This window comes from Amblyomma mixtum, chromosome 4, assembly GCF_055824585.1.
Source record: "Amblyomma mixtum isolate Tamu chromosome 4, ASM5582458v1, whole genome shotgun sequence".
In the NCBI taxonomy this organism is placed as follows: Eukaryota; Metazoa; Arthropoda; class Arachnida; order Ixodida; family Ixodidae; genus Amblyomma; species Amblyomma mixtum.
Window position 1 is genome coordinate 117,185,511 of NC_143015.1, and position 23,278 is coordinate 117,208,788.

The 23,278-nt window shown below is 46.7% G+C and overlaps 2 protein-coding genes across 2 annotated transcripts; one reads left to right on the top strand and one right to left on the bottom strand.

The window, feature by feature from the left end:
• Positions 1–371: 371 nt before the first annotated feature.
• LOC149348044 (uncharacterized) lies at positions 372–16,885 on the top strand. Its single transcript, XM_089541667.1, has 10 exons — positions 372–495; positions 2,458–2,504; positions 4,400–4,438; positions 5,524–5,562; positions 9,626–9,722; positions 12,636–12,769; positions 13,188–13,235; positions 15,265–15,300; positions 15,769–15,931; positions 16,833–16,885. Exons 1-10 carry the CDS (start codon positions 423–425, stop codon positions 16,883–16,885), a joined length of 729 nt encoding a protein of 242 aa, XP_089397793.1. The 5' UTR covers positions 372–422.
• Positions 16,886–19,251: 2,366 nt separating this feature from the next.
• LOC149348045 (uncharacterized) lies at positions 19,252–23,200 on the bottom strand. Its single transcript, XM_089541668.1, has 5 exons — positions 23,035–23,200; positions 21,802–21,891; positions 19,765–19,858; positions 19,613–19,705; positions 19,252–19,543 (listed from the first exon to the last, which is right to left on the bottom strand). The coding sequence occupies exons 1-5, from the start codon at positions 23,198–23,200 to the stop codon at positions 19,252–19,254; spliced, it is 735 nt and encodes a 244-aa protein (XP_089397794.1).
• Positions 23,201–23,278: the final 78 nt, after the last annotated feature.

The window sequence follows — 23,278 nt, forward strand, 5'->3', positions numbered from 1 at the left end:
CACTCAACTGCCACTGCCTTTCAGCTGGCATACGAAGAACCATAAAATAACAGACCTTCTACCGCATTTGTCGCACAGTGAAGGCGTATGTTGGTAAGAAGCGTCATAAAATGTACGGAAAAAAGAGGCCATAAAAAGAACCCTTCAGTGAGTCGTTTTTAATTGAGACGGCTACGATCAACGCTTGTGTCACCCATCGCACTGTGCGCCTTGCACTTGCAGTTGAATGACTGTGCGTAGGCATTGATCATCCTCTGCTCTGTACACGATGCTTTCAATGACGTCGTCCTCGTAGACTTCCACGTGTAGTTGGCCCCGGATTTTGTGTATAAAAGGCACAGTGTTACTCGGCACAGACATCGTGCACTGCTTTTACCTGTCTGGTCGCTGTCATACCCGCCTGCCGGACACTCGAATCAAGCATGGCCTCTGCCAAAGTCCTCGTTGTCCTTCTGGTTGCTTCAGCCATGACTTCTGCATCAGCGTCATTGGCGAGTAAGCACACGTGCTAATTTAAGAACCTTTACTTTGCAATAATATATAGAGCCTTAATGATTCTATCCTTCATCGACCGATAAAGCGAGCTAAAAGCATATTATGGTTTTAGTGATATTCCTGTAAGCGTTAAAAACTTCTTGAGGTTTAAATTATACCAGAGAACGTGCATTGCAAAATGCCTACTGGCCTGAAAAGCTGATAGGGCAGGAAAAGATTGAGTCCATATTGTTTTCATCTGATTTTATTGCCAGGAAAATTTAATGCTGGCCCTAGAATACTGCACATACTTTTTACAGTTGAATAAAAACAGAAAAAAATGCTGCTATATTTTTTTTTTCTGGCTAGCTGTCTACTCAGTGAGTTACTTTCGGAGACGCAAATAACCCCTGATACGCTGTCAATATGACATCAGGTAGACACTTGAATACTTGAATAGTGATTAAAGCAACATCTTTATCGCCGATTCCGTTTCCATATGTTGAAACACTGGGCCGCCAGCATCAAAAATATATGTGGCCTTCTTTGGGTCTCGAAACAGTCCCCAAAAGGGAAATATGGAACATTAGTCTCCTCAGCGTACTAACTACAAAACGCGTCGGGTCGCTTCCTGTTTCTGGAAATCAAACGGCCTCACTGCTACAGCGCTTGTGCTATCAAAGTGCCTGGCTTTATATTCGGAACTGTGGAACTTTCCGTTCTGTAGTCAGACAACCTCCCCATACCTGAGCCTGTGTGTCAGGGCTAATGCGTCTGTATATGGAAAAGCCTTCGACGGCGCAAGCTGGAAAGCAGAGAATGTTGTGGGCGTGGTACTGACGCTTACTGGGAAAAGAAAATGATACACACTGAATTGTGAGAGCACAAAAGAGGAGGAGATGCAAAGGAGGTGAAGCGCTGGCGGTAGACTGTTTCAGGCGGTTTCTGCCGGAGCCTCCGAAATTTTTGCACGCCAGCAGCCTTACAAGTCCTAGATCTCTTTGTATGCTTTGAGCTCTGCTGCATTCTTCACAGATTCTGAACGGCACGGAAGACACATACGACGCCCGCAGGACGTCTGTTCCAGTCGAGGACACGGTTGAATCTTTACTTACAGCGAAAAGTGTGCATGAGAGGAATACAGTAGCGACCAGGATATAACTCCGCAACGTAATACTATTAGCATCGATTGTTAAGAACTGGTATTCTTCGGATGGAGGCCAGGTATCCAAAAAGGCGATTTTAATCCTTGCTGTTCTGTGATTCCATGGAAGGAGAAATTCAATCATTCACTTGGGCCTTGTACAGTAGGACATGGCGCATGGCCGTTGTTCGAAACATAAGACACCTTTAGTACAAGCTTTAGCTGGATGATGGCTGTCTGCATGGCACATACAGCGAGAGTTAGCTTAAAAGAAGGAGTATGCTTGTCGCGCTTCGATTTAGAACATTATTACTCTTTGGCGGTGGAGAAATAATGCTAGTTGAACCGAATACCAGTTAATGTGAACTAATGTGGCTATTCGGAAAAATGTTAGCTCGTTGAAGCTTATAACCAGGACAATTGCATGCTCCGCCACGTATCATCTTTATTATTTCACTAAGATGCCTTCTACGAAGCCACCTTTGTGCTTTAACTTACAGCATACCAAATACATTTGAAAGCCTGACTACCATTATTTGGACTAGGCTTTGATTAGTTCAGACTAATGCAGCGATGCTGCAGTCCTTAAGTACAGCCATGATAATCACATTTACTTTTTTCTTGGTAGTCCTCGTGTTCATGAGAAAGATGTCCTTTTGTTTTCGACGCAAAGGGGAGCAATTTATGACGTCTGGGACGAAATGAAATTATAAGGACTCAGAGAAAACGCAAAGGTGTTACTCATTATTGTGTGTAGGCTGAAGATAAAAATTTCTCGCGACTGAGTGAGCGTCATGCTTTCATAATGCCCGAACTTATTTCGTCCTATATCTTTTCAGCCTCGTGCGTCAACATCACCATCAGCAATATCCTCAACATCGGAAATGTGAGTCTGAATTTGATCCGGTCTGCACATTGTTCGAGTTGGATAACATTAAAAATCAATTATCAGCAGCTAGCAAACTATCCCAACATTTCATTGCTAGTTTACAGCCGGAAGTGTAGAAACATCATCAGGTTTCGAATGCACGAGTGTCATCAAAGCAAACGTTGAAATCCACAAGTCGAAACAAGGATTGGTGGAGGAAAAAAATGATTGAATGAATTAGTTTGCTGAATGGAAAGGCACAGAGGTCGGCCGAAAAGATGAACATCCGGCTTGCTAGTCTGCCCTGGGGAAGGGGGAGAGGAGCAGAAAGAGGTTAGTTATGGGTGAGGATGTAGTTCGAAGTTCACGCACATTTCTGGGCACCACAATCTGGAGTAGAGGCTTGTGTTGGTCAAAAAGGTTAAAAAAATTGGCAGCGGCCCAGCTCGGCTATGCCAGGATATACGTAGCGAAAGCTCGCGCAACAACGAGGCAAGTGGTGTGACGTCATATCAAACGGTGGCGACGGCTCCACGACGAGGCGCGCGGTGTGACGTCATCCCAGATGGCGCGGAGAGCGCGCGGCGCCTGCCACCTGCGGCGGTTGCTAGGCAACGGCTCAAGGTCGGTCTTCGTGCCTCCTCGGAGCACGGCCACAGCGAAATCGCAAGTTCTTGGCCAATGTAGCTTTCGCTACAAAACGCCCGCGTGCCTGCGGAGCTTTCCGGCTCTCCGGCCAAGTGCCTAGTAGTAATGTCTCCCAGAGTCGCCTGCTGTCTAAACGCTGCGAGGATGCGAAAAACGTCAGTCGTTCGCGCGCATATGCTGTTCACTCTAGAAGTACCTGGTTTACAATCTATGTTATGCCAGAAGAGGAAGGCAAAGCTGGAACATGCGGGAAAAGTAAATATACATTGAGGATGATGCTTCCGACGCTTCACAGGATTCTTCAGAAAAATATAGCATGGGCTGAAAGTACTGATGAGGTCATAGTTTTTCAGGGGCGCAGTAATAGCAACGAGATGTGTCCATTCCGCTTCCAGGTGGCGCTGCTGCTAGAGCGCAGCATTCAGCGCCGCCAATGGCGACGGTGAATTTAAAATTTGCGTTTGGCATCGCTGCTCGCGACAGCTCCACGATAGTCGTAGGCAAATTCAGCTGCCGGCACAACTTTGTCATACTGTTACAGCGCGAAGGACTCAAAACAGCCAACCGCAAAACGCGCTCAGCTTTTTGTCGTCCAGAAGTATATTGTTAGTTCTTTGGACTCTTTTTCGTGCGCAAGCTTCAACCTCGCTAACCTCTGTGATTCCAGTGTCTGTCTTGTGTCTTTCTTGGTCGCCGTCTCTCGCGCTGTTGGCAAATTGAAACCAACTCGTTCAGCTTTGTGACCTCCAGACGACTTCCTTGACAATTATAATCACTACTTGGTAGTAGCGTGCAATATTATTAAGCCCTAGCGAATGCCTTGAACCAGCTTAGAGTGAGTGGGGGTTGATGTTAATGTGAAATTTCTTTAAAGATATGATGCACTTTCTTTAAAGAAACAAAACGCTACCGCCTACCACACTGTTCTTCTGTTTCGGAGCCGTGGCATTTGAAGCATAAAAGGAGCCCTCCGAAACAAATTAAGATGAGACATATAGGTCAAATTCGATGCAAATGCTCACTTCCTATACAAGATGGAGGCAGCGACTAACGGCCCGAGCGCCTGTTGGCCGCCTCAGGATTGGTACCCTTGGCCACTATGCGGCCACACGGATAGCGGCAAACTGTATTGCGGGGCGCTTATAAAGTTAATTGGAAGTGTTATCGAGATCATGCCTCACCTGGAAAGCTTTAGCTCTCTTTCTTTTTAGAGGCGCGAACAAACAGTGCATAAATATGGTTCTTGTTATTTTTTTCCATTTCAGTGCGCCGGCACTGCAACGAACTTCTGTGGCAGTTTAATCGTGAGTTTTCTCCCTTTTGAATCTCACTATTCGCTAAGCTCTCAGCATTTTCTTTTAACTTCTAGCGCACGTGGACGAGCCAGGCTCGTCATAAGTCACGTGTCAATTCTGGAACCTGGCGAGTCGTGCTTGACGTGTGTTTTCGAGCGCACGCTTTCCGGTTTAAGTCGAACACTGTGCTTTAATTTGCCGACAGATGACAGCACGGGTACTAAAGGAACAATTTTACCCCCTTTTTTAAAAAAGAATGCGTTCGTTAGGGCGTTAAACTCATGGTGTTTTTTCTTTCTTCTTCCGACTTGATGACTTCTCAGTCCCTCAGTCACTAATTTTTTCATTTCTATAATCATTCGTGTTGTTACTTAAAGGGCTGCCGCATAGTTGAGAATGTGTGCTGTTTTCCGTGCTTCACTTTTTTTTGCATTGCGTTCTAAAAGTTATATATAGAGAGGGTTCTTCTATTTATTCGTCCTGCATAATAGAGTACCCGCTGCATGTTATATTTTGGTTATGTTTGCAAAGGGGCTTTTCCCAAGGCGCGGTCACATGTGTATAGGTTAGATACAGACGGTCATCAGTAATAGACATAGCAGTCTTAGAACTTCGAAAACGCGACTACCGTCGGCGCTGTGGCTCGACAAAATTTTTATATTTCGACTTGTTAGTGCAGTCTAAGAGTTGTTTTGCCTGCACGCTTTTCGAAAGCGCATGTATTTTTTCAGAATGTTGCGAAAATTTATTTTGCTACAGCGCCGAGATTAATTGAATTTACGGATTTTTAAAAACTGATATGGCCTTTACTTACGACCAGCCACATATCGCTGATTGCAGGCAGTCTGCTCACAGTGAAGGTAAAAAAGGTCATTTGAAATTAGTTTAACGGTTTATTAGTCAACTTTATTGACCCGTTTTTTGATGTCCGTCGATGGTGGTATAACTCTGCCGCAAAAGACATTTTTGTCCGTGAAACACCCCATTTTTAAAAATTTTTGGCTGGCTACCCTGAAACACTTCGTATAGTCATCATTAAGTTTATATAGTGTTAGCATGGAACCTCAATCGCCCCTTCTTGTTTTTTGTTGCAGACGAGCGGAAGCACTCAAGGAATAATCAAGATCACCAACGTAAGTTCAAGACTTCCCTGCGTTCTCTTCTGCTAGAAATCTCCGCATGGCGGTCTTTTCAGTCACTAACGCAGGTGTGACGTGTAAGAAAGGACGACATTGGTTTGTAGTGCTGAATATGGGTCTTTCACCGCAAAACTGGCGCTTTAATAACTTTTAGAGCGATTGTCTTTGTCTTTAGTTCTTTACAGTGCCACCAGGGGTCACTGTCACTCCAGTCGGGTACCTTAGTTGTCTGCAATGCCACCAGGGGTCACTGCCTTGCAGTCGGGTACCTCAGTTGTCTGAAATGTAGCCAGTGGTCACTGTCACTGCAGTCGGGTACCTTAGTTGTCTGCAATGCCACCAGGGGTCACTGTCACTCCAGTCGTGTACCTTAGTTGTCTGCAATGCCACCAGGGGTCACGGTCACTCCAATCAGGGTACCTTAGTTGTCTGCAATGTCACCAGGGGTCACTGTCACTCCAGTCGGGTACCTTAGTTGTCTGCAATGCCACCAGGGGTCACTGTCACTCCAGTCGGGTAGCTTAGTTGTCTGCAATGTCACCAGGGGTCACTGTCACTCCAGTCGGGTACCTTAGTTGTCTGCAATGCCACCAGGGGTCACTGTCACTCCAGTCGGGTACCTTAGTTGTCTGCAATGCCACCAGGGGTCACTGTCACTCCAGCGGGTACCTTAGTTGTCAGCAATGCCACCAGGGGTGACTGCCTTGCAGTCGGGTACCTCAGTTGTCTGAAATGTAGCCAGTGGTCACTGTCACTGCAGTCGGGTACCTTAGTTGTCTGCAATGCCACCAGGGGTCACTGTCACTCCAGTCGTGTACCTTAGTTGTCTGCAATGCCACCAGGGGTCACGGTCACTCCAATCAGGGTACCTTAGTTGTCTGCAATATCACCAGAGGTCACTGTCACTCCAGTCGGGTACCTTAGTTGTCTGCAATGCCACCAGGGGTCACTGTCACTCCAGTCGGGTAGCTTAGTTGTCTGCAATGTCACCAGGGGTCACTGTCACTCCAGTCGGGTACCTTAGTTGTCTGCAATGCCACCAGGGGTCACTGTCACTCCAGTCGGGTACCTTAGTTGTCTGCAATGCCACCAGGGGTCACTGTCACTCCAGCGGGTACCTTAGTTGTCAGCAATGCCACCAGGGGTGACTGCCTTGCAGTCGGGTACCTCAGTTGTCTGAAATGTAGCCAGTGGTCACTGTCACTGCGGTCGGGTACCTTAGTTGTCTGCAATGCCACCAGGGGTCACTGTCACTCCAGTCGGGTACCTTAGTTGTCTGCAATGCCACCAGGGGTCACTGTCACTGCAGTCGGGTACCTTAGTTGTCTGCAATGCCACCAGGGGTCACTGTCACTGCAGTCGGGTACCTTAGTTGTCTGCAATGTCACCAGGGGTCACTGTCACTCCAGTCGGGTACCTTAGTTGTCTGCAATGCCACCAGGGGTCACTGTCACTCCAGTCGGGTAGCTTAGTTGTCTGCAATGTCACCAGGGGTCACTGTCACTCCAGTCGGGTACCTTAGTTGTCTGCAATGCCACCAGGGGTCACTGTCACTCCAGTCGGGTACCTTAGTTGTCTGCAATGCCTCCAGGGGTCACTGTCACTCCAGCGGGTACCTTAGTTGTCAGCAATGCCACCAGGGGTGACTGCCTTGCAGTCGGGTACCTCAGTTGTCTGAAATGTAGCCAGTGGTCACTGTCACTGCAGTCGGGTACCTTAGTTGTCTGCAATGCCACCAGGGGTCACTGCCACTCCAGTCGGGTACCTTAGTTGTCTGCAATGTCATCAGGGGTCACTGCCACTCCACTCGGGTATCTTAGTTTTCTGCAATGTCTGCAGGTGTCACTGCCACTCCAGTCTGCTAGCGATGAGTCTTGGAGATTATGAGATTTCTCGGATCACCTTCCGGGGACGACAAAAGACTTACGAATTTGACTAATTGGCATTTCGTAATGAATTATACAGCCCTGTTTTGGATAAGTGTGGGATAGAAATAGACACTACGAATGAAACTTCCGACGTAAGAAAACAGGCATGGACAAAAGAAAATTTTAAAATCTACAGCTCAGAGAAGCAATAGAAGAATTTCCTATGGTGACAATGAAAGAACACAAATACGTTACCCCATAAAGAAAAAAAAACAAATACGTGACCCCTCCGTCTTTCGCACTGACCAAAAAAGAATTTCCCGTGTATGAAACCGAACAGGCGTGAAAACAAAAAAAGAAAAACCTTTCCGAGCTACCCGATCTCGAGCGGCCCGAGCCGCCCCCCCCCCTCATGACTGTCCTCTTAATTCTTTTACCTCCCTGAAAGATACTGAGATGCTACAGTGGTACTGACTTGCAAAAAGCGATCTCGAATCCTTCGCGACTGTACCGTCACAGGGTCAAATTAAGTGGCTGAAAATAAAGTGTCACATTTTAAATCGCAATTTTCTCGACAATATATGCATCCTCTGCTACCAGGCTAAAAGATTAAAAAAGAAAGCACTCTAAATTTATTTCTGAAATATAAAGAAAGCGCAGTTGCTAAGCTTCGGGAGGACGCGCGAGGTTCTATATTGCGGCGCTTATCAAGCGTAACAGGTAGAGCACCGGACGCGTAATTCGGAGGTCGTGGGTTCGGATCCCACCGGCGGCATGTGGTTGTTTTTTCTTCTGCTTTTCTAATCAATTAGCTTTAAGCGATAACATATTCAGTAATATTCTAAATTGATCAACACCACAAAATAAATAAAATAATTAAAAAAAAAATTCCCTGTGCCCCTTGGTTTCTGTGGCTGTTGGCTTCTGTCATATTTATAACGAGCCCCTCATTCCCCTTCCCTTGTTTGCTTAATTGCTTAGCGAGGGCCTCGGTTCTGGCAGCCTTGACGCCATAGGAAGCATAAGAGGGTTCTCACGTAGCTTCCACCCTTTCCGTTCGATGACGTTCTACGTCACACCTGCGGTAACTCAGGACGTTCTACGTCCGCCGCTTATGAACGTGGGTGGCGCTGATGAACACTCTCAAGGTTAGGTTACTTTTAAACATAAATACCCCCGAAAGCAGAAGATTTGACAGCCGTGGCCGTAGCTCAGAGGTAGAGCACCGGACGCGTAATTCGGAGGTCGTGGGATCGGATCCCACCGGCGGCATGTGGTTGTTTTTTCTTCTGCATTTCTAATCAATTAGCTTTAAGCGATAACATATTCAGTAATATTGTAAATTAATCAACACCACAAAATAAATAAAATAATAAAAAAATCCCCTGTGCCCCTTGGTTTTTGTGGCTGTTGGCTTCTGTCATACTAATAAAATCAGTTTTTTAAAGTTTCACCTAGCTAAACTCGTCAGATGCGTGGAAATTCGCGAACTAGTAATTAGGTCTTTTGATTTGCTTCTTACTCAGAAAACTAGGAACGGTTTAATAAACGACTGCATGTTTTGTCGCGATGGGTGGAGCTTCACTGCAGACTTAAGCTATATCGTACCGGGGCAACAAAATTGCTGTGCAGTCGTACATAGTATCCCTTTCAAGATCGCTTTTTCTCTCGGGGAAAGGCGGATTTTCCTTTAGGCGCAAGAAAACAACCTAGTCGCCTTCCACGCTTTTAAAACCTGTTTTCCATGTTGACTGGCGACTAAAGTTCAATTTGACGTCGTCACACACACTACGCCCAGATCACGCTCTTAACTTACGATACTGACAAAGATGCAACAGGTGATCCTCAGGACATCGTTCATTCCGCACGCAAATGTCCATGTAGACGAACTTCCCAAAGAGCACCGTTTATTACGATTTTGGTACTGCGATTTTCGGTATACACGATTTTGTCATTGTAGGGCGCTGCACTACGGCTTTTCGCCGTGATGTGTATTCCTATAATAAATATTAGGCGCTCAAATGTCCGGCTGCCGCACTTTGCTCGAAACGGCGTTTTTTGTACGTGTACAATTGAAGCCGAGACTCCCTATTCAGACGTCGTTGTTCCCCATCGCTTCTCTCCTGGTAGTTAAGCGATTGGCAGCTGACCTATGACGGGGAAACTTAGTCGCGACGTTGTTCTTTCAGTGCGTCATTCAGGGAATCTACCAGTACGGCTCGCCTCAAGGAATCGTCAGCGCCCTGTCCGGTCTGCTGCTGCTCATGGCAAACCGGAACATTCCAAGTGAGCATACTGCAACTTTTAAGGCGAAAGCCTTTAATGGCTGATACTGTCGTCCGTTAACGAAGCGTGTCACACGCGTTGAACTCGGGAACTAAAAAAGATAAAATAAAACTAATGGTTGCTTCAGATAGAAGAGGAAAGATTAAACTTAGAAGCTAAGTTTGATGACTGCAGACTAAATAATTCAATAATTATAGGGCAAAAATGTCGAAATTGCGTCGAAATGGCGCAGACGTCAATATAGCCACGGGAATGGTGTGACATCACATCCGGCGGAAGTCTTCACGGCATAGTGAAAAATATCACAGAATGGTCGGAAAAACGTCGGATTTGTTTCAAATTAGAGAGAAAAAAAGTATAATTAAGCGTATTTAACACTTAAGATCCCCGGAAGATGTATAATTTGGGTATCGATATAGCCACGGGAACGGTGTGACGTCACATGCACCGGAAGTCGTCACGGCAGATTGTCCTCGGCTTTCGCCTCTCAACACTTTAGTTGACAAAGTGTCCTCGCAGTTCTTTAGTTTGAACAGTGTACTCCTTGAACGATTTATCCAAAGGACCAAGCCGAACTTTATAGGCGCAGCGTAGAAATAATATACAAGCCAGAACACATAGGCTAATTCTTTAAAGCTGTGATTTATCTGTTAACTTGATTTTTTATTGATTGAGTAATTTGAAATAAATTAGTGGCCCTACAGAGCATTGAGTAAGCGAACCGTGGTGATGAACCAGAAAGATCAGACCATTTTCAGAGAAGCAACAAGAACAGGAACGTAATACGGACAGAAGATATTACTGGAGACAATCCTGCACGTGACATTGTCATAAGAAACGCGCAATGAGTCTAGAGACGACACATCTTCCGTCAGCAAGCTCAGAAAAATAAGCAAAGAAAAACAAAGCGGGTCTGACGGCGCTGTTCGGGTAGCCACCGAGATGTGACACAATTACTGCGCCATTTACTTTTAGAAAAAAAAGTTTTTTTTTTGTCAGCCGTGTATCACATCATAATACTGCTAAGACGTGCTGACTAGTAGGCTGCTTATCTAATATTGATGACCGTAGCCGCTGCGACAGCTCAGTGCATGGTTATGCGCCCGGTTGCTGACCCGAAAGACGCGGGCTCGATCCCGGCTACGGCGGTCGAATTCCGATGGAGGCGAAATTCTAGAGGCCCGTGTACTGTGCGATGTCAGTGCACGTTAAAGAACCCCAGCTAGTCGAAATTCACGGAACCCTTCACTACGGCGTCCCTCATAGCCTGAGTCGTTTTGGGACGTTAAACCCCAGTAACCATAAACCATAATATTGAAATTTATTGGAGGCTTCAGTGCGAACGTGATAAGCAAATTAAAAGTTTTCTTATCCTAACCGTAACATTGGTGAGTTAACTGTTAAACTATAACTGCTCGTTATTTATTGGGTTAACACCGTAAGCAATACCGTAAGAAACTATAGATTTTACTTAGCATGAAAGCTTCTCGAAAGCACATGCATTTTGGCGCGATGCAGGCACTATTTGTTGGGTCACAGCGCCGAAGGTTGCTGCGTTTTCGAAATTCTAACAACTGATATGGATATTACTTACGTTGGAGCTCAAAGTTCTCAATAAACAAGGGGTCTAACATTACCAGTTAATAAGTTAACTATTCAATAATATTAACCATTCTACTAGTTAGAACATGTTAGCTGCATTGTGATGCGCTACACCGCTGGCAATCCTATGCCCCCCTCCGCCCCCCCCCCCCCCCCAAAAAAAAAAAAAAAGCGCTCTTGCAACTCAGAAAGTCTATTTTTAAAGATTACAGAACTTCATAGGGGGTTTAAACACACGGTGTAGAAAAGAATCACATGCTAGCATATTACGTTGCTTTTGCTCTAACATCAGCAAGAGGGTTCTGCTGCTGGCAACGAGGCCGTTATTGGACTCGGCAGAACCCTCTTCTTGGCAACAGGGATCCTAACATGGGTCACTTCTTGACTTAGGTCACCTTGTAAATCCGTTCGCTTTCACATAATTGCATTCTTTGTTTCCTGAGATAACCAGGGTAACTAAAAAAAAACGAACATTTCACATTAACTGCGGGATACAAGTTTTTTTTTCCAAATCGTGAAAGAAGGATGTGTTGTTTGAGTAATAGAATCAAAATTACGAGCAATTAAATATACCGTCGAAGCTTGCATACGGATTCATTACTTTTTATCGTAGTTTGTAGTTATTTGCTGAACGCTTCTGGACCCTCTTAAATACAATGACTGCCGCCGCGGTGGCTCAGTGGTTATGGTGCTCGGCTGCTGACCCGAAAGACGCGGGTTCAATCCCGGCAGCGGCGGTTGAACTTCTTTGGAGGCGAAATTCTAGAGGCCCGTGTACTGTGCTATGTCAGTGCACGTTAAAGAACCACAGCTGGTCGAAATTTCCGGAACCCTCCACTACGGCGTCTCTCATAGCCTTAGTCGCTTTGGGACGTTAAACCCCATAAACCAAAACCAAACCAAACCAAATCTAATGACTAAGGGAAGAGCCAATTCGCAAGCCGTCCTTAAACTACGAAGCATCGCGTAATGCATTAAGGTGTTTCACAGAGGGCATCACCAAGCGCTACATAATTACAGTAGGGAGGAGATGGCGAATACTACTGTAGGCTTTGAAGGAATAGGTGGTTGCTATATACATCATGAAATTCATTGAAGGTTTGAACGTTGTTTGCTTATTTCGAACTGGTGAATTTTTGTTATTTTTGCTGTCTCTGCGGCTGAGGAGTATATTTTGTTATCAGATTTTGTCGGCACAAGCCTAGTTAGTGCGCGTATGCACAGGGCAAATACACAGCAGAAATACTGGGATGCTAACAGTTTTCCTTTCTGCTTCTTTATCATGATACCAAATCACACGTAATTTTCCAGTCGGCATCGACCTCGGGGCCCTGGGTAGCTACCAGCTCTGCAACTCGACCGGCTGTCTCAGTTTCCTCATCAAGAACGACTCCTGCCTCGGCTCGATCAACATTGGACTGCCTGCCGTGGGAAATCTTGGCTCGGTAAAGATCCTTCGGCTGCAGTGTGCGAGCATAACTGAAGTTTCAGTGTATCTTAAATACCTCTCAATGATTTCCTCTTACGATCAGTCTTCATTATCATCATCATCATTCTAGGTATGTCAAGCATGACCAACACTGGTCTGCTTCTGTATAAGGACCGCTGGTTCTGTAAAGCTATACGGAACTTGACAATTTAGCGAACATATTACCACAGCCTCCTAGCTACTCTACCTGCGCAGATCAACGACCCAGTGTTTTCTCTATTCAGCGATCACTTTCACTTCCGGATCATTTGCTTTTCTTGGTGAAATACACCGTAGGGTGAAATGAATGGGGTGTCTTTGTAGTAGCGAAGTTTGCTTCCCCAAAATTAATCTTGCCTCGTAACAATTATCAATTTCTTCTGTACCATTTGCAGTGCGCCGGTGACACGACTACGATGTGCACGGCTGGATCGCCTACCACCGTAAGTTGCCTGTCATTGAGGACCAAACGTTTCCCTCACCCTGTGCCGGCGCTATTTAATGCGGCTTTTGTTTGTGGTTTAGTATGACGTCACTGTACAGTAGGAAGACCGTAATAAACACAAATTATAAGGTCTCACTGGTAACTTCGGTGAACGAGAAGGTACTTGGCGATTGAATGTTATGGGCGAACATTTGGGAAAGCTACTTTGCTTTGGTTTGGTTTATGGGTTTTAAGGTCCCAAAGGGACTCTGGCTATGAGGGCCGCCGCAGTGAAGGGCTCCGGAAATTTCGACCACCTGGTGCTTTTTAACGTGCACTGACATCGCACAGAGCAGGGGCCTCTACAACTTCGCCTCCATTGAAATGCGACTACCGCGGTCGGGATCGAACCCGCGCCTTTCGGTTTCGATCCACCGAACCACTGATCCACCGCGGCGTGCCCAAAGCTACTTTACGCTGTATGAGCAAACTACGAGGCAAGTCTATCCATAGTGGTCTGCTCTTAGTGACTCCCAACGTAGTCCCTATATGAATTTCTGCCCTGCTAAGAGACTGAGTCAGGGAAATTCTGGGAACACCGGGATTCAAAATGAATCGACAGGCCATCTGATGCCAGGATTGTTTCTCCGCGTTTTGTAGGCTAGGGGAAAAACAAACTAGTGATGGGATTACGGCCGCGGATAATTAGTGTGCAGCCACTGTGAAGACATTTAGGGCTAGTTAAGACGACAAGGTAGGAGAACGAGAAGGAGAAGTAAAATATGCTAGAAGAACTGTTTACCTCATCTAACAGCGCATTAACTTACTATTCTAATGAAAATTAACTGAAGATTCTCCTAAATATATTAGATAGTGCATTATACATATTTTGGAGAAAGTTTTTTGAGAAATTTTTGCTGTAGATATTGGGCTGTAGCTGTACCCTACAGAAGCACCGTGTGGCAGAATTTGAAATTTTTACTTGCACACATTTTGACTGCCCGGTTTCCGAGCAGTGCAACAGAGTATTTAAATCAATGTGCAGAAATCTGAAGTTGTCGGACTTCGTGTTTCTGACAAGTTTCGTTTTTAACTTCGTCTCGTTTAGTGCCTTAGCCGCCGCGGTGGCTCAGTGGTTATGGTGCTCGGCTGCTGACCCGAAAGACGCGGGTTCGATCCCGGCCGCGGAGGTTGAATTTCTTTGGAGGAGAAATTCTAGATGGCCGTGTACTGTGCGATGTCAGTGGACGTTAAAGAACCCCAGGTGGTAGAAATATCCGGAGCCCTCCACTGCGGCGTCTCTCATATCCCGAGTTGCTTTGGACGTTAAACCCCATAAACTAAACTAAACTAAACTAAACTAAACTAAACTAAACTAAACTAAACTAAACTAAACTGAACTAAACTAAACTAAACTAAACTAAACTAAACTAAACTAAACTAAACTCGTTTAGTGCCTTCGCCGTGCACGTAGACATCGATGCTGCTCGCGAAGTGCATTCGTACTAGATTTCCAGGTGCCAATTTCCATTTCCTGGTTCCCATCCATTCAGAGGATCATGATATAGGCTGGGGATAATTAATTCATTACGTCATTTTTCAATTTTCATGTAGAGCAACAGGGCAGGGACCAAAAAAAGTGCTTACCTGAGAGAACGTGTCCATGGCCATCGTTGCAGCGTCTACTGCAACTTTACAAAAGACAATGCAAATGGAAGAATCTTTTAGGACGCAAATCCTTACTGGTTTCTAGGGAAAAGTTCGCGCTATTTCAAAGGCGGCATGGGTGGGTAGGCCCATACTTGGGGATATCTGGAATCGCAAGCAGGACCCAGACGCCAACAAGCAGAAGGCTCCGCAATGCGCGTCTCAGCGTTGTTTTTTGCCCTTTCTCTGTGCCTCGCTTGTGCTGCAAGACGTGTAGTTACTAGAATAGGCAGCTAAGAACGTGGTTAGCTGTCGCGCTCATATTGTTGCCGTCGTCGTTAAATATATCGAACAAATAATGACTCACCTTTCTGCTATTCACTGTGCGTTCCTTCTTGCAGACCAACATGGTTCAGTCCACGGTGCAGTCCATTGTTGTGAGTATACAGCACAGCTATCATACATCTCAGCAAATTTTTACCTTGAAAAGTGATTTTTTGTGGCATTTTTGTCTGCCGTTTCCGCAAATTCTAAAACCTTATAAAAATGGCAGCGACCATAAGAGTAAGAGCGATAGCCGTATTACAACGATTTGTGGCATTTCGGGGATCAATCTACGTGGCCACACATCTCTCGACAATAATTCTTACGTCGGGAAATCAACATCGTTAACTTTTATCATCGACGTGATGAAGGAATCGACATGAACTGTCACTGCGAAACGAAAAAAATAATCGAGCCTGTTAACACTCGTCGCAGTCCGGCGTGCTTCCTACTTTTACTATGTATACACTACTATGCAACGCGTCGGTGAATGCTTCCGCTGCTTTTTGATTGCCAGAAATATTCTGTGGATCACCCTGGGTGACCTTCAGTCACCGGGTATTGCACTTCTTTGCCTACAGTGCATCCTGAGTCAGCTTCCCGCAGCCCAGTTCCTTGCTGTCATTAACGGCATTGCCTGCCAGCTGATCACGGCCATCAACCAGGCCATAAGTGGGAACGCGGCTCTCCAGACCACTTTTGGCTCCTTTAGCACTACCATCAGCGCGGCGTTGACCCTCACATGTGAGTGTACCGCATGCTTCTTTTTTGCGAGGGAAAGCGAAATACCCATCGTATTTTCCGCATTATATCTCACATCCACCATGTCATCACCAGGGGCTAATCTAAGCTGATATTGTAAACGGTTTACTGTCTGATTCTGGGCTTGCAAAGTGCATGTTATCTGATGTACGGCATCAATTGGCAATCTATTACTGGACTGCAACGTAAATAACAAAATTAATTGAAAATAACTGCCGCCTCGGTCGTCGGAGGCTTGAATGTCCAAGCCCAGTGCAAGACAGTTTTTAGAGAATGTGGTCAAGTAACTGCTTTGCATTTTGAAGTACAAAAACGCTTATGTCGAGGTCATGCGCGCCTACCTGCTCCTGTTTTAAAGATGTCTGATGCCACTTTCTCCTTTCCACTCTTCCAGGCCCTTCTCTTTCTCTACCTCTTATTGGCTGAAGATACAGCAGCGAGTCTCCAGTGGAGAGGATGGCAATGACTTCGTCCTAGTCACGTGACTCCACGCTTCTGCATATTTGCGAAAGAAAAAAAGAAAAAGAGGTGGTGGGATATACTGAATAAAACGACGTAGCGTCGCTGATTGCCACCCGTGTATCATGACTTCATGCGAGGGTTGCTCCGCAAGATCACGTGATTTCTGCGATGCGCTCCTCAGGTAAACAGAGGAAGAACCTACGCTGACCTGCTGGGCTCATCGATTATCCTAAATGCGCGCAATCTTGCAAGTCTTAAATCTATGCAGGAAACATACACGTCATGCCACACTCACAGGTTGATATGCCAAATGACAGCAAATGTAAAGCCTGCAGTGAACTTTAATTCAAGTGTACATAGTTTCCTGCAGGCATACTAGCTTACGCCAGGTTAAAGTAGGCGTGGTTTATGGCTGTCGCAGATCGTCTCGCCAATCCTGTCGAATTACAGATGCCACCGGCACCTATGCCATGAGAACGTTTCGTACGACACACTACACAACCGTCGTTATACCGACGTCGCCACTAGCCGCTAAGAATGAAGGACTGCGCACGGCTGCTGGGTGTAAAGTAGAAAAAAGTATGGTTACGAGTGTTGCACAGGGAATGGTCCAGAGTCATGTATAGCCGGAACATGGAATCGTTGCTGTCCGGAAACTTCATCGAGACCATTGGCTGCTTTACCAGAGTCACGGCAGACATCTCTGTTCTTGAGCCCCAACCGATCAGTTAACTAGCAGCTGCAGCCGGACGGTTGTACAGAAACTATTTGGTGAATGCCTTTGCTGAAGCTTCGGTCTAAAGTGCTGTCTTGGCTTGCTTATTTGGTCATACAGATTATGCCTCACCGTCTGGAACTGCTCGGGTCCTGGCAACTAATTCGACCCGCCCTGATTGCCGCAGTTCGAACTGCCGGTTCTTTGCTTCTAAGTAGCCTTTCTTCAATGTCTGTGGTCCGAGGAGATCTCTTTTCTCGCTAGCGTCGCTTTGCTGCTCCCTCCGTGGCCCGTAAGGCAGAAATGTTTTGGCCCGACTCTGTGTTCCTCATCCTGAGAATGTCTGATTCGTGGTCTTCTTTTGCAGAAGCGTCCGTGTCGTCTTCTTCTTTTGCACTCATTGGCGCGCTGTCACGCTGATTGGTCTAGATGTAATGCCGTCACGCGTGAAGTCATTACAATCACACCAATCAGAGTGCTATGCTATGCTTTGCCTTGGCAACCGCCCACCTCGGTGCGAACGGCGCCGCAAAAGGGGTAGAACTGAGGAAATGAGAACATCTGACGCTGTTAGAAGAAAGTAATTCACTTTACTGAACAAGAAAATGTTTTCTTGCGGTGTTCGTATGGTTACAGTCTGTTGATGCCGGCTTTCTGCAGAGGCTATATCAATTAAGGTCTCTTAGATTTGGTTTGCACTGGCTGCACTAGTTTTGCAGCAGTGCGAAGCGGTCACGTGAGCATGCAGCGCCAGTTAAACAAGTGCAGATACAGCCCGTACACTAGCGCGCACCGCCCACTGGCAAAACGAAGACGCAAGTGAAGGCCTAACCAACCTAGCAGCCACCTAGCACGGGTGATCCTTTATCTCGGGTACCGTCTGCAGCTATACGACCGTGATGGTGGCACTCTACGAAGCTGTAATGGAGCTATTGGACTCTGAAAGGGACGATGACTTCGATTTCAGCGACTCCGAGCAAGAATTGGACTACTTGTGCATTTTGGTCGGCTGCTCATTGGTGGTGCGTGAAGATGCCAATGGTATTTCTGGATATGAGAACGTGGTGAGGAAGTACCATGAGTACGAATTTAAGAGATTGTTTCGACTATCTAGGGAGACATTTGACTGGCTGAGTAGCAAATTCAAGGCTTCAGCCTTCCATTCCGGAAGGATTCAAGGACGTCATCAGATACCTACTGAAAAGACATGCCTAATTGCACTAGCGTACATCGGCTCACAGATGTCTATGTACGCCATTGAAGAGAAGTTTGATGTCGCCGAATCGTCGGTGCATGCTTGCGTGTCTCGAGTAATCTACTTCCTGCACGCGATTAGCGGCGAAGTCATATGCTGGCCCAGTAACGCAGAAATGACTCGTATCAAAGGCCGGTTTAAGAGTGGTGGCAAGGGACAAAGGAATGCCATCGGATGCATAAACGGGTCGCACATACAGATGCTGACCTAAAGTGAATCGGCGCAGTCCTATTTCAGCCGAAAGAAGTGGCTGTCAGTCATTCTACAAGGGATATGTGCTGACAGGAACAAGTTCCTAAACGTGTTCATTGGATTTCCTGGATCAGTGCACGCCTGCGTCTTGAGAGAGCCCATTCTTCACACGTGCTCTGGATTTCGGGGACATTTACGTACTAAGGGAAAGTGTGCACCCCTTGATGCCATGGCTCATGACCCCGTTGAGGGGTAATGAAAGCACTTTTCCTGCTTGGAAAAACAACTTTAACAAGCGACACAGTCAGCGAAGAGTGGCGATTGAAAACACTTTTGGGCTGCTCAAACAGCGCTTCAGACGGCTGTACCTTTGTGATGCAAAATGTGTTCTACAGTGCTGCTACATAGTTATGGGTGTGCGTGTGTGCCGCACAACCTGTGTAATAATGAACGGGACTTCCTGCACGACGACATCTTTGCCACAAGACGAAGAAGATGTGGGTAACGACGACTGTGAAGGGGATTTCGACATCAGTGCTCCAGGTTACAGCCAAAACCTGCAGGAATTATTCTCCAAGGAGCAGTATTAGTTGCATATCTTGGCCCCATGAACGCGAACTGTAGTGCTCCACACGGAAGCAGTGGTTTCACTATCAAAATAATTTCAGCGTGCTGTGTTCACAAAATAGTTTTATTTGTTTGCTGCTTTTCAAGCAAATATGTCAGGCGGTCAAACCGGTGCATGCGATCATTGTGTCTCGCCTCCTTCGCCTTCTCCCACTTCTCCCTTTCCTCTAATTCTTTTTTCCTTGTTTCCTCTTGTTGGGCTTTTTTTCGCTCCAGTCGTTGCAGTGCATTCAAGAGGGGTGCGAGGTAAGATTTGGTGGGCCGCTTTCTTTTTGGTGCGGTGCCACATTCAACTAGCACTGACAGATTTTGATTGTCCGGATGCACTTCTGCAGCTGTAGTCCTATAAAGCATACACATACAGGTGCCACATCAGTAAACGCTTTGTACAAAATGCGTAATTTTGACTTACTGTGTGCTTCCGCTGGGCAGAACAACTCTTCCGGGTTCGAGCAGCAACCTGGGGTTGACACTGTGCTCCTTCCCAAGGACTGCAGCCAGCTCTCTGCATGACACACATTTGATCGGCACCACAGAACAGATCCATAGAAAACAGCAACTTACTCTTCATTCTCGCAGGTTGCCCGTTGGTGCCCTGAAGAGCCACTGTCTTTTTTTTTTGTCTTTTTATGAGCCGGAGTGAGAGAGAGAGAGAAAACTTTATTTACAGAGGAATTCGGGGCACGCCCCAGGGTCCCCGCACGGCCCCACTGCACTCAAGTGTTTATGTTCCGAAGGTCCATAACACTGGCAGCACGGCCGGTGGCGATGGTCTGCACGGCCGGGTCCTCCGAGCGCAGCAGCGTCTCCCAGTCCTCCCAGGTCTTGAGGTTCTCTAGGTCCCGCGGGGGAGGGTCCGCCGGGCAGAGGGAAATAATGTGGAGGGAAGAGGCGACGGGTTCTGGGCATAGAGTGCATGCCGGAGTGGGGAAGGAGGGATGATAATGGGCTAGGGTAAGAGGTGAAGGGAGTGTGTGTGTCTGTAGTCTGCGCCAGAGTGTTGCGTGTTTGTTATCTAGGGAGGGGTGGGGCGGGGGGTAGAGCTGGCGTAAGGCTCTGTGCGCCTGGGTCAGCTCACTGAATGAGTGCATGCGCTCCTTCGTGAATCCCCGATTAGAGGTCACCTGAGCCCGGTTTAAAGAACCTCGGGCTAAAAGGTTGGCGGCCTCGTTTCCGGGATTCCCGGAGTGCGCGGGCACCCATATCAGCTCCTCTTGGCGGGGCGGGGGGGGGGGGCATCGGGCGAGTCCAGTATGCCAAAAGCAGGGACATGGACTCGGCCTCGAGCAAAATTTAGAATCGCAGTTTTAGAATCGCTTAAAATGTACCGGGCTTCCGTGCGGGTTATAGCAAGGGCAATGGCGGCTTCCTCTGCAGCCTCTGGGGACGTGTCTGGAGGGAGAGGTAGTGTGAGGAGGGCGGATAAAGAGGAGTCCACCACAGCTGCTCTCGCTTCATCACCCGTGCAGGCAGCGTCCACCCACACGGCGTCCGGCTGGGGGCCGTACGCTCGATGAAGTGCCTTCGCACGAGCTCTGCGGCGCTGCTCATTGTGGGACGGGTGCATATTCCTCGGGAGCGGCCTGATGAGGAGCTCTCGGTGAAGGGATCGTGGGATGGCGAAGAGGGTTGTGTCGTTGGCCGGTATTTTGATTATATGAGCACTGCGAGCTTTTGCCAGAGCAGGTTTCTTGTGCTAAACAAAGAATACCGAACATACAGCAACATTATAGTGTGTCATGTAATTACCTTTATAAGGAACAGCACCTGTCATGCCTTGCATATAGCTGTTGCAAAGGTTTTTTTTTCTACTGCAGCACAATGTATTACGAATAGGTATTTTTTACCAAGGCATGAATTCTCACTTTAGCTGCCATGTATTTGAAGCAAACTATATGGACTTAAATTTGATGCAATATTCAGTTTAAGAGGCCACTGCAAGGGGTTCCTTGAAACATTACTGGAACTATAAAGCTCAAAGACAATATATACCAGCGTCACTGGTGTTTACGTAACGTAAAATATGTCATATCATCATCATTTTATTCCAACATCAGCTTTACAGATGCTGAGGACCGTGAACAAAAAGCCTCTAACTGGGCTTGACGGGGTTCAAGGCCCCTAAAAACATGGCATTGACAAGAAAACTAGGATACAAACACAACGGATCAGACATGGAAGGATCTGGTACAAAATCAAGAGATAAGCAAAGACAATTACAAGATGAGGAGAGTGTTTAATGCAGTATACAATCTACGGCGCAATGCGAAAAAAAAAGTAGAAAGTGCAAGTATTGAGTCTGTGATATATTTACATAAAACAGTATTGTGGCTGTGAAACAACTCGTTCGTTTAGAAGCGACGGGAGCATATTACATAGCATCTGGTAACCATAGTCAGTGCGTGCTCGAGGTACTTCCATGCGCACAACACTTTTAGAGACAGAGAACGTACCGGAGTGCTCTCGTTTTGCCTAAGTCTTTCATTTCCGAGTATTTCGCAATGCAAAATCTGGTCTTCCTGGGGCCCCATAGCTCTGCTGCTTCGTCTAGTAAGGCGGATGCCTCGTGTGGATCAGGGATAGAATGCAGGCCTGCATCACCAACGTTGGCGGGAGCAGGCGGTGGCGATAATGCCAGAAGAGGCATGGCTTGCTCGGAGGCCTCAAACCGCACCGACACATGCTGTCCGTCTGCATGGGCAAAGGCGATCACTTAAAATGTTTACACAGCCCCCTACGCTACTTGTTGCCGCGACCACTAATAAACACACCCTGACCGCCGGATACGTGCTTAACGTCGTCATGCAGCATTACTTACCTTCGCTGCTTCGGTCGGGACAGTCGTATTTTTTCGGGAACTTGGAGTGTCACCACTGAGACGTTTCATTCCGGAAACGCTGTTCGTGTTTGCGCAGACGATTTTGGCGCGAACGCAGTGTGTAAAAACCATAGTAGCGAAACCACAACAGCACACGACGCCAATAAAAGGCTTTTCTTTTCCCTTTTCCGAAAAGTCATTAAAAAGCTTTTAAAGTGTTTAAGCAACCCTTTTTTTGAAAACATATTTCCTTTTAAAAGTGTGCCTGTTAAGCAGGAAATATTTTTTGTAGTGTTCAATACTTGGTCAATAGGAGAGCTAGCTATCTCTTATTTTGGGCAAACTTTGCATTTACATGCTTTTCTGCTTATTTGTTGCAATCATTAGGTAGGATATTGAATGTTAGGGCATTCTTTACTATAGAACAGCGTTACTTGTGCATTATTTTGTGGCCAAAATTTGTGGTTCTGAAGTCGGTAGGTCACCGCCTCATGATACTTTGAGCGCCCATGGTGGCTGAAGTGGTCTTGAGGGGGCTCCACGAAAACTCCCATAGACGGGTTGCCAGCTTTCTCACTAGGCAATAGTAAGAAACTCTATGGTTCGCCATACAACAACGTGGAGGGTGGTCTGCTCAGCGCTCGGTGGAACGCGCGCAATGCTGCACTACTTCCAGCAGTACCTTCAGACCGAGTGCAAGGCGGCGAAGAACTCGTGCAGAACTAGGCTTGCACCTTGACAAAACTAGAAGTGCAAAGGACCTGCGCGGCACCGGAATAAACGAGGGCAACAGTGCTGCACCATCGAACTAGTGCAGCTAGTGCAGCCATATCGAAGAGACCTTTAGTTAACCTGAGTAGACGGTCAGGTCGGGGCTGTGAGGCTGACGGGGATCCCGCTGTATAGTGCGAATTATGGCCTATTTGAATGCGGGAGGCAGATACACCTAGATTGGGGTGGTTTCTGACCCGATTCATCGGTTTTGTGGTAGTAAACTATTAGTGAGTCTGACTCACACGTGACGACCACTTCGCGCATAACGGCGCAGTTTGAAGAAAGTGTCTTGCTGCCACTCGTTGCTGCGTGTCGTGGGGTCAGGAGCACCAGAATGACTATCCCAGCCACATCACCATTAGCGAAGACCCGCAACAACACAAAGATGAATATCACTACAGGCGTCATCATTAGCGGGCGATTTCCAACTAAATTTTGTGCTCCGGCAAGAGATTTAGGGTGTAAATTCCGGAGGCTGCACAGAAC

What these genes read in the sequence shown, in the direction of transcription:
- LOC149348044 (XM_089541667.1), top strand. Translation starts at nt 423, where the DNA reads ATGGCCTCTGCCAAAGTCCTCGTTGTCCTTCTGGTTGCTTCAGCCATG. An exon ending in GAATAATCAAGATCACCAAC is followed by an intron (nt 5,563 to 9,625) that starts GTAAGTTCAAGA and finishes TTGTTCTTTCAG; the next exon opens with TGCGTCATTCAGGGAATCTA. An exon ending in CGGCTGGATCGCCTACCACC is followed by an intron (nt 13,236 to 15,264) that starts GTAAGTTGCCTG and finishes TCCTTCTTGCAG; the next exon opens with ACCAACATGGTTCAGTCCAC.
- LOC149348045 (XM_089541668.1), bottom strand. Translation starts at nt 23,200, where the DNA reads ATGACGCCTGTAGTGATATTCATCTTTGTGTTGTTGCGGGTCTTCGCT. An exon ending in GCCTGCTCCCGCCAACGTTG is followed by an intron (nt 19,859 to 21,801) that starts GTGATGCAGGCC and finishes CTGTAAATAAAG; the next exon opens with TTTTCTCTCTCTCTCTCACT. An exon ending in GCAACCTGCGAGAATGAAGA is followed by an intron (nt 19,706 to 19,764) that starts GTAAGTTGCTGT and finishes TGTGTCATGCAG; the next exon opens with AGAGCTGGCTGCAGTCCTTG.